The sequence below is a fragment of the Denticeps clupeoides genome, chromosome 4, assembly GCF_900700375.1.
Source record: "Denticeps clupeoides chromosome 4, fDenClu1.1, whole genome shotgun sequence".
Taxonomy (NCBI): domain Eukaryota; kingdom Metazoa; phylum Chordata; class Actinopteri; order Clupeiformes; family Denticipitidae; genus Denticeps; species Denticeps clupeoides.
The window spans coordinates 29843007-29857462 of NC_041710.1; the positions used below are offsets into that span (position 1 = coordinate 29843007).

At 42.6% G+C, this 14456-nt stretch overlaps 1 protein-coding gene across 2 annotated transcripts in view; it reads left to right on the top strand.

Annotated features, from left to right (window-relative positions):
* The window catches only part of carmil3 (capping protein regulator and myosin 1 linker 3), a 44282-nt gene that overhangs the window by 12359 nt on the left and 17467 nt on the right, over positions 1 to 14456 (top strand). For both annotated transcript variants that reach the window (XM_028975507.1, XM_028975508.1), the window contains exons 6-19: positions 213 to 307; positions 1102 to 1172; positions 2244 to 2317; positions 5260 to 5335; positions 6140 to 6228; positions 6406 to 6500; positions 6796 to 6882; positions 7544 to 7653; positions 7739 to 7816; positions 8527 to 8603; positions 11183 to 11287; positions 11533 to 11602; positions 11869 to 11950; positions 12320 to 12416. In XM_028975507.1, the coding sequence (XP_028831340.1) occupies positions 213 to 307; positions 1102 to 1172; positions 2244 to 2317; positions 5260 to 5335; positions 6140 to 6228; positions 6406 to 6500; positions 6796 to 6882; positions 7544 to 7653; positions 7739 to 7816; positions 8527 to 8603; positions 11183 to 11287; positions 11533 to 11602; positions 11869 to 11950; positions 12320 to 12416 (1206 nt within the window). The remainder of the gene's footprint in view (positions 1 to 212; positions 308 to 1101; positions 1173 to 2243; positions 2318 to 5259; positions 5336 to 6139; positions 6229 to 6405; positions 6501 to 6795; positions 6883 to 7543; positions 7654 to 7738; positions 7817 to 8526; positions 8604 to 11182; positions 11288 to 11532; positions 11603 to 11868; positions 11951 to 12319; positions 12417 to 14456) is intronic.

Consider the following 14456-nt stretch of genomic DNA (forward strand, 5'->3'; position numbering starts at 1 on the left):
AAGGAGTAGGAACCAGAGACATGCTAATGTCTGTACCGTATGTTACGGTCCGCCTGTAGTAGATCCTGTTACAGCAGGACGTTCGTTAGATCCATCTGAAGATGCGGCGCTTTGGGAAAACACATTGAGTGCGTTTTCAGAGTCGTCTTCTGTGTTATGTCTACTTCCTCTTACTGTGTGTCTCCCCCTCCTCCTGCTCCCCTGTGATTTAGGCCCTCAATCTGTCGCTCAGATGGAGGAGTCACAGAGGCAAGCCGGAAGTTTTCACCAAATTCAGAGACTTCTGTTGAGACCCAGAGAGCCTGCGGTGAGACAAAAATACAATCACACACACACACACACACACACACACACACACTAAGACAGGGGTACGTGGATGGGGAGGGTAACCAACCTTCTTCTGAACTTTGAGGTAGAGCCTGGCAATTATATGTGTTCTTCTTTGCCTTTGCAAAATACGTAAGTGGGTCAAGTATAGAGAAGACGTTGGTGAGATGCAGCTTTTCATGCTGATGATGGATCGACACGCATCATTTTCTCATTATCCCGGGTCAGTGGAAAAGCTGTACTAAATGAAGAACGAAGTCTGCCTGAGTTGAATATGGGCATCAGGATTCAGCACCACAGACAGCTCCCCTAATTACCGACTAACCTGCCATAATTAAAGCAATTGACTGCAAACGTACAGTAGAGTCTGGCATTGATTCATTTTTGCTTTTGCAATGTAGCGAGCAGGGACATTTTTACTTGTCTTTGCCTGTCCCTGATTGCGGTACAGTTTGTCAAAAAAAATGTGTAGTTTCATGCTTTCCCAGCGGTGCTGGGAAATCACACACTCATTTGCGTAACTCCCTGAAGTGTGGTATCATGCAGGGAGTCTTTTACACATATATATGCTAAACCATTAAAGGCCGGTAATCAATGTCTCTGAATTCAGCCCACTCTCCCCTCATTTACTTACTGGTCGGTCATTCATTTACTGTTTGGTGCGTGTTCGACTCCTGACCCCTTTCTTCCCCCTTAAACTGACAGCATTGCTTTGTTTGTTCCCTCACCAAAATTCTGCTGACGGCTCTTGTTAACGTGTTATTTTCTCTTCAGGGGGGTTCTCTGAGACGTATGCTGCTTTGTGTGACTACAATGGCATTGGCTGCAAGGAGGAAGTTCAATGGGCAAGTATGCTAATTGATTAACAAGAAGGTTGCATTTTTGCAATTGCATGAAAGCATTACTGCCATGTAGGGCCTGCACAATCAGTTTTGTTTTGTTGTACTCGTACCTTTAAATACTGTTGGACATTATTACAATATTTATGCTCACAATGTCACATGATGTTGACAGGCCTTCTTTACGTGTACATTTACAGCATTTAGCAGACAAGTGCTATGTTGTCAATATCTGATCTTCATACCTGTATAACTAGACCAGAAGTCTAGTTATTCCTCAGAAGTGTATCATGATAAATTTTTTTGCCAAGGTGCCACTGAGGTGCCACTGAACTTCACACACTGCTCCCCGGGCGCCTGTCATGGCTGCCCACTGCTCACCAAGGGTGATGGTTAAATGCAGAGGACACATTTCACTGTGTGCACCGTGTGCTGTGCTGCAGTGTTTCATAACACTTTACTTCACCACTACGATGTCCCAGTACTGCTTATTCCTAATCAGGGTCGCTACTGCCCGGGACATTGGGTTCAGGGTAGGTACTCACCCAGGGCAGGGCTTGATAAAATATCTCTAGTTGTCACACAGGTGAGCACATGGCACAGTTGCATGACATTGTGATATTTAATATTACTAAACAAAACAGAGCAGAACTAAAGCATGGTCTTCCTGTAGTGACAGGACAAGAGACAAGAGAGTAAGGGAAGGCAAGGCATATATAAAGGGAACACAAATTACACAGGAATAGAAAACACATGGCACTAATCTGTGTAGACAATGAAAGTGAATGGGTGGCCCCAGTGGGTCAGGTGCACCTGTATGTTACACTAGTGTGCATGCCAGTGGAAGGAAACTGGAGAACCCAGAAACAGCCATAACAGCGAGAGCATATAAATCCGCCCATACAAAGACATACCTGGGACATTGTTGGTGTGAGGTGATGACACTAACAACCACCCAGATGTCAGCACTAGTCTGATCTTTGTGTTTATGTCATATGTTATTTCACACAGTGTATTACTGTACATGTTTCTATATTTATATTGTATTTAATCATTTTCTTTGTTTTCGTTGATTAGGACGTGGATACTATTTATCATTCTCAGGACAACAGAGAGTTCAACCTGCAGGACTTTAGTCACCTGGACAGCAGGTATCGTGTTTGACAGAAAAAGAAAAGATTCTCAGTGGCTTGAATGCTTTTTGAGGTGTACGGACAGACTGGCTGATGCATTAGTGTACATTAGCATTGACTAGAGGTGTGAACCTTCACTGTATAGTTTTTGGTGGACTATTTTAATTTTATTTTTAGTCTTTGCATCCATCTGTTATTTTAGTCTTTATTAGTCTGAGTCACATCCAGACTCATTTTACTCTACTCAGGATTCAGTTGACTAAAATGACTAAAAGTCTGAGTGATTTAGTCATATTTTAGTTACAATTTAGTAATAATTTTAGTCTAGATTTAGTCAAAGAAGACTGATAACATTTTAGTGTAGTTTTAGTCATTGAAAACTGATGACATTTTAGCCAAATTTTAGTCAATGGAGATTGTACTTTAATCTTTTCTGTTCTATTTAACCCAGTCAGTATAGTACAAGTGCCTTGTTCCATGTTTTTTACCCCACATTCTTTTTTTTCTTCTTCATTGTAAAGAAGTATGTCCAAAGAATTTTTCACCCATCAGATGTATCCTGAAGTATTATTAATGCATGTGGATGACATCATCTGTTTGACCAGATGAGAGATACAATAAACAGAAACTGCAACATAATATCGTCTCGATTTCATAAACGAAACCATATTTAGTAATATCAAAAATCCTGACAAATTTTAAACAGTGACAAGTGTTAAGTAGTGCCAAGCGAATGCCAGTGAAATGCCAATCAATGCCCAGCTACAGAAAGCAGCAAAAACGCGCATGGAATTCAGAGGGCGTTCATTTCGAATGTCCATATGAACGAGGCTGAACTCCTACCTGGAGCAGTGCTGTACTGAGATCAAGCAGTCACAGTCAGTTTTTAATTACTTTTTATACCACCGCCAGAAAATCACCAAAAATAATCAATTATGTCCTGCACTGCATTGATGCAGAATCATCCACGTCTGCATCATGATGCAATTTGTTTTCAATATCCCTAGCGTCGGAAGGCCCTGATTTGTGTACACCCTCAAATTTCAGCCATCCTCTTTTCAGCATCCCCTTGCATCTAATTTCCTGCCAGGAGACATTTGTGGTCTGTCACTCTTGACCGTGTCATTTTACATTCGTCCAGTCATTTCCGATTTCTTGCTGCTGTGGTTTCACTTGGCAGTATTTTTTTCTGCTGACTGGCTTCTTTATCCTGCACGCACATCTTTTGTTGCTTTTTTTATACCCAACACTAGACTTGTGGGTTTCCCACATGCCTATAGAAATAGCGTTTAGGGTTCACACATAAACAGGCCTAGTTTCTGTTTAGGGCCATTTGGAAGGGCTGATGAAAGGAACATTTATAGTTTTTTGCTTGATGAATCATGTTTTTCAGTCACTCTCTTTACCTTAATGACTATGCCCCTGGAGACACTCAGGGTTAAGTGTCATGCTCAGGGACACGATGGTAGTAAGTGGGGTTTGAACCTGGGTCTTCGGGTTCATTGGTGAGTGTGTTACCCACTAGGCTACTACCACACCATTAATATATGTTTGATTTGTGTTGGAGGTGTCACCGATATGTTCGACCTTGAAGTACAAAGAGCAAGCTCTCTTTTTTATTTTACTTTATTTTATTGTATAATAATTTCATGTTTACATAACCAAGACTAACCTAGATTGGGTTAACTAGACATGCAGCATTTGCTGAAAACTTGCAACATTGGCCCTGCTTAAGCAGAACATGAGAGTAGAACAAATTGTGCCATGAGGAGTAGCATTAAGGCACCGGTGCTCTGGGTTGTTGGGGATGGTGGAGACTGGGATCATCAGACAGATGATCCCCAGTTGAACCCCTTGCCAGTGTCGTTGGCATTTTTGTGCAGTTTTTATACACTGCAATGGATTTTGCTATGATATTGTTGCACTCAGAGCCGAGCTGAATCATTTCCATGGTTGCAAACTCACTTTAATTGATGTTGGGCCAATTTGAGAGCTGGGCTGTGGAAATGAAAGCGGTTGCAGCAGCCGATGAACCCGATTATGAGGGTGGCGGCTCAGGAAACCAGCAGAATTATTGTTGCTTGACCGGATTCTTCAAGGCCAGCACTCTCGCGTGGGAAGGTGGGAGTTTCATTCCGCACACAACAGGGCTGGAGGGACTTTAGTCATTAGCTGAGCCACCGTTATGGTATGAAAAGCTGTAAAGGAACGAACTCTGAAAGAACGCAGTGCCTTTGGGCAAAGTGAGAAGCTTGCAAATGCTTTCTGAGATGCATCCAAAAATGTGCGCATGGCCATTAGCCATGGTAGGATGGAGGGCATTCCTCTTTATAAAGCAGGCTCTCGCTCTCTCGCTCTCTCGCTCTCTCTCTCTCCCTCCACCACCCACTCTTTCGCTCTCCCCATGTCTCTCTTTTCCGGGATGCCGAAGCCCACAGAGCAGGCAGTAGCAGTAAGGCTCGCTTCCAGGATGGGCTAAAACGTTTTAGGCCCTTGGCCAGGATTAAAAGGCGTATTGGAGGGACCTGGCTCCTGTTTTCCCATTGATCCGTTGTCCTATATTCCTCCTGCACTGGCTCCCCTTCCAGGGAGAGTTTACTGCTGAATCTGTCATTTTTCACAATTTTAATAGACCATAGTGCCCCATCATCTGATTAGTTTCATTCAGGGGTCAGCTCTGAAGTGCGAACACTCTGATGAACACGCTGTTCTACGGGGAGTCGAATGGATATTTTGGCAAAATGTACAAACCACAAATTTAAGTTGATTAATAATAAAATAAGGAGTAACTAAGAATATATTTACTGGTTAAATGAGTCGATCGACTGATGGGTTGTGTTCAGTGTTGTTGATGTGTTCAGTATACAGTTATATCAGTATACAGTTCTCAATAATGAACTATTTATGTATTACTGGCAAAAAAAATATTAATCTGAATTATCTTTTTTTTTTTTTATCAGGGACCTTGCAGTGATTGTGGCTTCAATGGCGTATAACACATGGTTCACCAAACTTTACTGCAAGGACTTGCGTTTGGTAAAGTTTTTCAATCTTTGTGTCTGATCCATGTGTATGACCTTGTGAAAGATGTGTGGATTTTCCTTGGTGTGCTGTGTTACTGAAAATGTTGTTATTGTTTTGCAGAGGCATCAGTCTATCTTTAATCTCTCGGCTTCTTACTCACACTTCCTTACTTCAGTTTCCATCTACACATTCGACGCCTCTCATTTTCTCCTCCCTCACAGTGTCTCTGTCTCTGTAGTCTGTAGAAACGGTCAGATATAAAAAATGATATCATACCATCATCCAAACAGTGGTGTATATTTGTGATAAATGTGTCAAACAGAAGTTTCTTTTGTCAGACCATTTCTGTTCATAAACTTTACATTGGTCTGTGTGACCACTGTGTGGTCGGGCTTTTTAATACCTATTTTTTGGGAACATTATCCTTTTATCAGTTAGTTATCTCTAATGCCGTGGTGTATATAAACTAATCAACCATAACCACAATGGCCCTGACCTGTTGATGCTTGGACGCCACTTGACCTCTGAGGCTAGCAGGTCGTGTGGAAGCTGTGAGGTTTTCCACCACATCCCACAAATGCTTGACACCTCCAACGTGTTGTGTTCCAGGAAGGGCTGTTCTTGGTCAGCAGCCATTTTTGTGTATGGCGCAGGTATCAAAGTAAGGCCTCAAGGTTTCCCAGCAGAACGTTGCCCAAAGCGTCACGCTGCCTCCGGTGGCAGAAAAACCTTTAATCAGTCCCACTGCTGCCTAAAACGTTTGCAGAATGCTGCATGTATCTGTATGTGTTTTAATATAGTCCCCTCTCTATTCAGGGCTCAGAAGTCGTGGAACAGGTTCTTCACACGGTCAGCAAATCCTGCAGCCTGGAGGAGGTCACCCTGGAAAATGCCGGCCTCAAATCGTTAGTTGCCCTCTTGCGCTGCTGTCCCCCTTCTGCCCCTCCACCATTACACTCCCTCTTGTCAATTTCTGCTACCCCAGCATATTCTTTATTTCCTCCTTTCTGTCATCGCCCCGGAATCATCTCCCTGTTTTACTGGTGCTCTCTCGTCCCCCACCCCGCTCTCTCTTTTCAAAGGGACTTCCCTCAGAAAATGGCAGCGGCTCTATCAGAGAACCCAGCATCGGAAATCCACTCCCTCAACCTGTCCCACAACTCGCTGGACAACCAGGGTACTTTATCCCTCAACGTTCCGCTCCATTCATCAGCCGGTGTTCTATTTGTGTCAGTGAGTGTGTGTGTGTCTGCGTTCCCCGTTGCTTAGTCAGCGTCACAGTCTGAGCGCGTGCCAGCTTCTTCATTTTGTCCATCTTCAATGCATGTCTCTTTCCATTACATCAGGGTGTGTGTGTGTGTTTATTCACCGGCTGAATGTGTGTGTATGCTTTCCTCCGCAGTGTAAATACTTTCGGTCTGTGTATCGGTGTCTGGATGTGTGTGAATAGAGTGCCTGTTTGTGTTTCGCAGGGGTTTCCAACCTCATCCAGCAAATATGTCGCCTCAACAAAGGCCTCCGGCTGCTCAACCTCTCCAAGACCTCGCTGTCCTCAAAGGGTGTGTGCTGCCCCCGTCGCCTCCCTGCCCCATATCACCCCCTGCTGGCCGAGCCTGGCGCTCTCGCTTTTCCTCTTTTCAGAAGTGGGCTTACTGGAAACCAAACACCCCCGCCAAGCCGGCCATCATCTCATCTTCCGATCGATATCATGAAAGAAACCATCAATTTCCCTGTCGGCTACATTTACTGAGCAAAATCAGTTCATGTCTCTGGCATTGATGGAGAAATAACATGGAGCATTGAGCACAGGAAATAGTTTATTGGAAAATACCGCATTAAATCTGTAAACATGTGCAGCCTCCGTCTTTCAGATGTGACGTTTTCCCCCAGTAACTTGGTTATAATCCCAGGTTTATCTTTTTTTTACAATAAAAGATTGATGCCTGTGCAGTGAACTCAAATGTATTGGACCAGTAGGACTTCATATTGATCAGCAGTGTTGCACACGTCGAATACATCCAATGCAGCCAGCAGGCCTGTGCTGACAAGTGGGGAATTTCTTTTCTTTCTAGCTTTCTGCACTGGAAATTCTGATTCAAGGGACTATTGGAATGCATGATTTTTTAACTTTCATTTGTATCGTATATATCTTATATGACAGCTAATGTGAGAAAAAAAGATTTAACAGATGTTTTGTGATGTCTGCCTCCCTCCTGTCAGGTGTGGTGTCCCTGTCTCAAGCTCTGTGCTCCAGTGACGACTACTCCAACTCACTCCTGCACCTGGACCTGAGCAAGAACCCTGGCATTCTGTCAGGGGAGGATGCAACGGTAGGATAGACACACACACACACACACACACACACACACACACACACACAGTGTCAGACTAACGGCTGTCTCTCTTTCCCTGTAGAACCTGTACCTTTTTCTTGCACAGCCAAACTGCTTGGTGCATTTGGACCTGTCTGGTACAGACTGTGCTGTAGACTTGGTACGTTTACTCCTATTTTCTCAACGCAGGCTGCATCTATGCGGTCTATGCGAACTCTGTGTTTGAAAGCTGGTTGTATGGGATTGAGATTCTGCTGGAACCACGTTAATCAGCATGATTTCATCAACATTTACCAGAGTCGCAGCATAATGGTTATTCATCAACATTTACCAGTCGCAGCATAATGGTTATTCATCAACATTTACCAGAGTCGCAGTATAATTGTTTATGTATTCATGTGACTGGATAAATTATGGATGCAGAATACTCCATTGAATTGTAAGTCTCTATTAATACAGTCCATATTAAACAATGTCTAATAAGCTAATAACTAAGAATGATTTGTTTACATCACATCACTACTTTGGAAGAAGTTGAAAATAGTCTATTTCTAAGGTTTTGTAATGTTACATATTTGACAAGTTTATAATGACGTTTTCTCTATGAGGTCTGCATGCTTTTTCACCATAAATGACCAATCATAGACATTTTTGTGGACTCTTCCATTCCACCAGGATGATTATGAATAAATGCATTAAAAGAAAAATCTATAATGAAAAAGCCATCTTCTAAAGCCATCTTCTAAAAGATGCCGAACCTGATTTAAGACAGCCAACGGAATATGAGTAAAGGTGCATATTGTTTCTGGATCCCCTGTTGAAATCTCTGCATGTAATGATGATTGAGTGCCTCTTATCTTTCCTGTTTAGCTGTTTGGAGCCTTGCTCAGAGGATGCTGCGCTGATCTGTCTTATCTGAATCTGTCGAGGAACTCATTTTCTCATAGGTGAGTGATAACCTGGGGAGTTCGGTCTATCGGTAAGATCTCGCTGAGCTGCTGCAGTGTCTCCTCAGAGCCAAAGGTCTCTGCTCTGCTCATATCAGTTTCAATTCGACTGAATCATTACTTCCACCAAGACAATGCAGATGAGGACGCAGGTTATTAATAAAATGCAGACGCTATGATAATCTGTGATTAGGGGAATATCATTAACATCAGACGTTAGCTCAGTGGCCACTTGTTGACCCACCAACAATGATGGCAGCAACCCGCAGAGTAAAATTACCCAGCAAGCACCAGGAGACGTCTGCAGCGCTGGAGGTTCGAGCCGCGGCAGTGGTCTGCGGACTCGTACAGCGATGCACCGCAATTATCTTCTGCGCCGGCTCTTGTCAAGTCTCGTTTTCACGCAGGTGGGAGGAGAGCAGGGGCCCTCATTAACACCATGAGAAAAGTGTGTGTGAGACAGAGCCTGGGATCAATCATTCCAGCGTCTCCCATTTCATGAGATAACGACATTACGTAAAAATGGTTTATGATGAATCAGGCTAATTTTAGCACAGCGGAATTATTGTTTTACAATCTACCTCTGTCAAGCTCATATTATCTCTTTTTTTGTGCTTCTTTCCCTCTCATTCCCTGTTTCCTTTCACTGATGAGCAGCGGCTGATCTGATAAGAGCGCAGGGGATCCCGCAGGCTACCTGCCATCAGACTAAAACCTATACAGGGTAGATTTCGTTTCGAGGCAGTCAATCATTTTTTTGTTGCATTTTTCCAGTCACACAGAAGATGTGCAATACGTATCTAAGTTGATGTTGTGACAGTGAAAGTGAAGTGATTGTCATTGTGAAACACTGCAGCACGGTGACACAGTGAAACGTGTCCTCTGCTTTTAACCATCACCCTTGGTGAGCAGAGGGCAGCCATGACAGGCGCCCAGGGAGCAGTGTGTGGGGACGGTGCTTTGCTCAGTGTCACCTCAGTGGCACCTGGGCGGATAGGGATTCAAACCGGCAACCTTCTGTTTTATAAGTGAAGGAAGAAAAGGGAGAAAAAAATCAAACCAACATGGCCCCTTTGTGACAAAGTGTCTGTCCTCCCCTGTTAAAACTTAACCGTAGTTCATCACACCTGATATCAATATCTCTAGCCGCACCCAGACCTGCCTGATAAAGTGGTGTAGACCAAAAGATACTCAACAGCTAGAAATCATGCCGAGATCCAAAGAAATTCAGGAAAAATTAGAAAGAAAGTAATTGAGCTCTATCCATCTGGAAAAGGGGAACCACAGTGAGAACCATTATCCACAAATAGTGAAAATATGGAACAGTGGTGAACCTTCCTGGTTCACCAATTACTCTAAGAGCACAGCAACGACAGTCACAAAAGACCCCACCACAACATCCAAAGAACTTCAGGTCTCACTTGCCCCAGTTAATATCAGTGTTCATGACCCCACCATAAGAAAGAGACTGCGGCAAGCCCAAAACCACTGCAGACCAAAACGAACATGAAGGCTCATCTCATTAAGTAAAAGGAAAAGGAAAAGAATATCATACCACCAGTAAAATATGGTGGTGGTAGTGTTATGGTCTGGGGCTGTTTTGCTGCTTCAGGACATGGAAGACTAAGCCATGAATTCTGCTGTCTACCAAAAAATGTCCAGCCATCTGTTGGTGACTTCAAGCTGAAACCGACCTCTGTTCTGCAGCAGGACAATGATCCAAAACACACCAGCAAGTCCAAAAATCTGACTTTGGAGTGGCCTAGTCAAGTCCTGACCTGCATGCAATGTCTCAGGGTCCAATACTGGACAGTTATAGGTAGTGAGTGGATGAATTTAGATGATAAAGTTTTTGCTGTCCATAATATACTTAGTTTCTGTGTTTGAATGTTGTTTGGACAAAATGGGTAATAGGAAATAGGAAAATATGACATTTCATTAAAAGTATGGAATATAGTTCTTATACAAACCTGTGATTATACAAAAATGTGAAAACACGCATTTGCATGAATAGTTATGCAGGTTTTCTATTATTCTCCTTGTGGCCTTAAGTGTTTGATACTTGAGGCCAGAAAATGTAGAGAAAATATACTGTTCTCAAGATGTTCCTTTCTGAGAACCAAAGGTGCCAGGAGACTCTTTGCCATACCTTGTCATCTGTCGGAAAATGTCTCGCTCAAATGAGTTGTGCATTTGGTCTGTCAGTGCTGCATCTCTCTGAAACACAATTCACCCACATTCTATCCGTGGCTTTTACTCTCACAAGGCTGCTACAAATTGATTTCACGTGTTAAAGGCTGACGTGGTCTCTTACTGTACAGCAGTGGCTGTGAGCTATTGAAAAAAATGTCACTCTCCGCATAAAGAGTGGCTTTTAAAAGCATTACTTATTACATATTAATGTAATTTTATTGGTAAAATGAGATTAATATCTTCTCGTCATCTTGGTTCTCTATGTTGTTTAGGGTATAGAACATTTATTTCAGGGAGCAGTAGGGTATTTTTTTAAATCCTCTAACCCTTATCTTCTCCAAAATGTATCAGTCCTGTCTCTGACCTGCTACCTTTTCTTCTTTTAGGAAAGTCAGAGAAACGCTTCCCTCCTTTCGTCAGTTCTTCAGCTCAGCCTTCAGTCTCAGCCATGTCAGCTTTGCATCAATGAAGATGCCTCCTGATGTTCTGAGGTAACACTCCTAAATTTTGGTTTCAGAGCCAGTAAATAATCTGCGAACATGTCTGACCATGTAATTTGATGTCCTTTTCCAGCTTCTGTCTTAACACAGATCCTTTCTTTATTCTAATAGTAATAATAATCTTTTAAATTCTATTGTGAACCTGCTGCCCTGTTGATGAAATGGAATATAAAAGGACCGTAGCCTCCTCTCTCTGTAAAATAAAGCATGGCTGTGCTCACTCCTTTGCTTTCTAGGGCTCTCTTTTTGGGACTGTCCTCCAATCCTCATATATCTGATGTACATCTGGACATTAGTGGCTGTGAGGTACTTTCTCACTTTCGATCTTTCTGGCTGCTGCATGGTTCTAAAATTCTGACCATGGACTCAGTCTTCTGCCATTTCTTCTGCTATTTCTAGCATACACTGCAAATTTCAGAAGCGTACAATCCTTTCATGAATTGTTATGTTTAAGGTTTTTTAAGGTCATATGAAAAGATACTAAGCTTGGAAATAATAGTTTAATAGTCTAGACAGGAAACATTGAGGAATACAGGGTGTTTGGTTGCATCTCTGTCATTTCTCTCTGGAAGCTGAAGTCGGCTGGAGCCGCGGTCATCCAGGAGCTCTTCCCCTTGGTCTCCTGCATCAGCACCCTGGACATCTCTGATAATGGTGGGTGTCTCAGCATCTTGTCTGTCAAATGTGCATGAACAAGGGTGTGACAGCGAGATGGTGTGCCTGCATGGACCATTTTGTTGTTGTGTGTGCTTTAAATTATTTCAACATTTTGTACGGTTCAATACCTTTGTGCACGAGCATGTGTGTATGTGTGTATATTCATGTCTGTATTTGTGACCCTTATGACCCTTTATAGTTTCTCACTTTTCCTTGTGAGAACATGATAATAATATTTAGAAACATACATGGTTAAATAAACCAGCAATTAAGTTTTTTAAATGGTGCGCATTTATTAAGTTTGTGTGTGTGTGTGTGTGTGTGTGTGTGTGTGTGCGTGGGTGTGGGTGTTCCTCAATCCCCCAGGACTGGATGCAGACCTTCTGTCAGTTATCCCAGTGTTCTCCAGACACCCCTCTCTAAAGCACCTGCTACTGGGCAAGAATTTCAACATCAAGAGCAGGTGCTAAAAATAAAACTACCTACACACACACACACACAAACAGAGAGAGAGAGAGAGGATTATTTTGGTATCATAAATGAATCATTCAATATGGTTTTATTACCTTGGCATGCCAAGTGTTCTGAAATATGCTGAATTTTAATCTTTGCGATATTAGCACTTTGTTTTAGTTATTTGTTTATTGCTGGCAATCCAAATGATCGAGCATTAGCAAGGTGCCATATTATGCGCCTTGTTTGCAGCTTTGGATAAAAATGTCTGTCAAAGGAAAAGTGCAATTGTAAATGTATTCCTGTGCCAGTTATGCTCTTTGCAAGTCACTTTGGATAAAAGTGGCCACCAAATGAATAATGCAAATGTAAATACAGCATCGTGCCATGATGCTATAATATTATATTACGTTCATTTGGCAGGTGCTTTTATCCAAGTAGACTTACACACAGTATCAATTATATAATATGAACTGAAGTGATTTAAGAGACTCAATTGTGTGGCCTTGTCATGACAGTTCAGGCCCCAAAAATATAATATTACATAATAAATATACAGTGGGTAATGAAAGTATTCAGTAATGTATACACAACACCCCATATTGACAGAAAAACAGGATTGTTGGCATTTTTGCAGATTTATTAACAAAGAAAAACTGAAACATCCCATGGTCCTAAGTAGTCAGACCCTTTGGTCAGTATTTACAGTCAGGTCCATAAAAATTGGGACATCGACACAATGTTAACATTTTTGGCTCTATACACCACCACAATGTAACGAACAAGATGTGCCTTAACTGCAGACTATCAGCTTTTATTTCCAAATCAGGTGAATGGTGTAGGAATTACAACAGTTTGCATATTTGCCTCCCTCTTGTTAAGGGACCAAAAGTAATGGGACAGTTGGCGTCTCCGCCGTTCCATGGCCAGGTGTGTGTTATTCCCTCATTATCCCAATTACAATGAGCAGATAAAAGGTCCAGAGTTCATTTCAAGTGTGCATTTGGAATCTGTCAACTGTCAAGATGAGATCCAAAGAGCTGTCACTATCAGTGAAGCAAGCCATCATTAGGCTGAAAAAACAAAAGAAATAGCAACAGTTTGGAACATTCTCCAAAAGAAGGAACGCACCGATGAGCTCAGCAACACTAAAAGACCCGGAAGACCATGGAAAACAACTGTGGTGGATGACCGAAGAATCCTTTCCCTGGTGAAGAAAACACAACAGTTAGCCGGATCAAGAACACTCTCCAGGAGGTAGGTGTATCTGTGTCAAAGTCAACAATCAAGAGAAGACTCCACCAGTGTGAATACAGAGGGTTCACCACAAGATGTAAACCATTGGTGAGCCCCAAAAACAGGAAGGCCAGATTAGAGTTTGCCAAACAACATCTAAAAAGCCTTCACAGTTCTGGAACAACATCCTATGGACAGATGAGACCAAGATCAACTTGTACCAGAGTGATGGGAAGAGAAGAGTATGGAGACGGAAAAGAACTGCTCATGATCCTAAGCATAGCACCTCATCAGTAAAGCACGGTGCTGGAAATGTCATGGCGTGGGCATGTATGGCTGCCAGTGGAACTGGTTCTCTTGTATTTATTGATGATGTGACTGCTGACTAAAGCAGCACGATGAATTCTGAAGTGTTTCGGGCAATATTATCTGCTCACATTCAGCCAAATGCCTCAGAACTCATTGGATGGCGCTTCACAGTGCAGATGGACAATGACCCAAAGCATACTGCAAAAGCAACCAGAGAGTTTTTGAAGGGAAAGAAGTGGACTGTTTTGCAATGGCCAAGTCAATCACCTGACCTGAATCCGACTGAGCATGCATTTCACTTGCTGAAGACAAAACTGAAGGGAAAATGCCCCAGGAACAAGCAGGAACTGAAGACTGTTGCAGTAGAGGCCTGGCAGAGCATCACCTGGGATGAAACGCAACGTCTGGTGATGTCTATGTGTTCCAGACTTCAGGCTGTAATGGACTACAAAGGATTTGCAACCAAGTATTGAAATGTATAAGTTTGATTTATGGTTCTTATTCT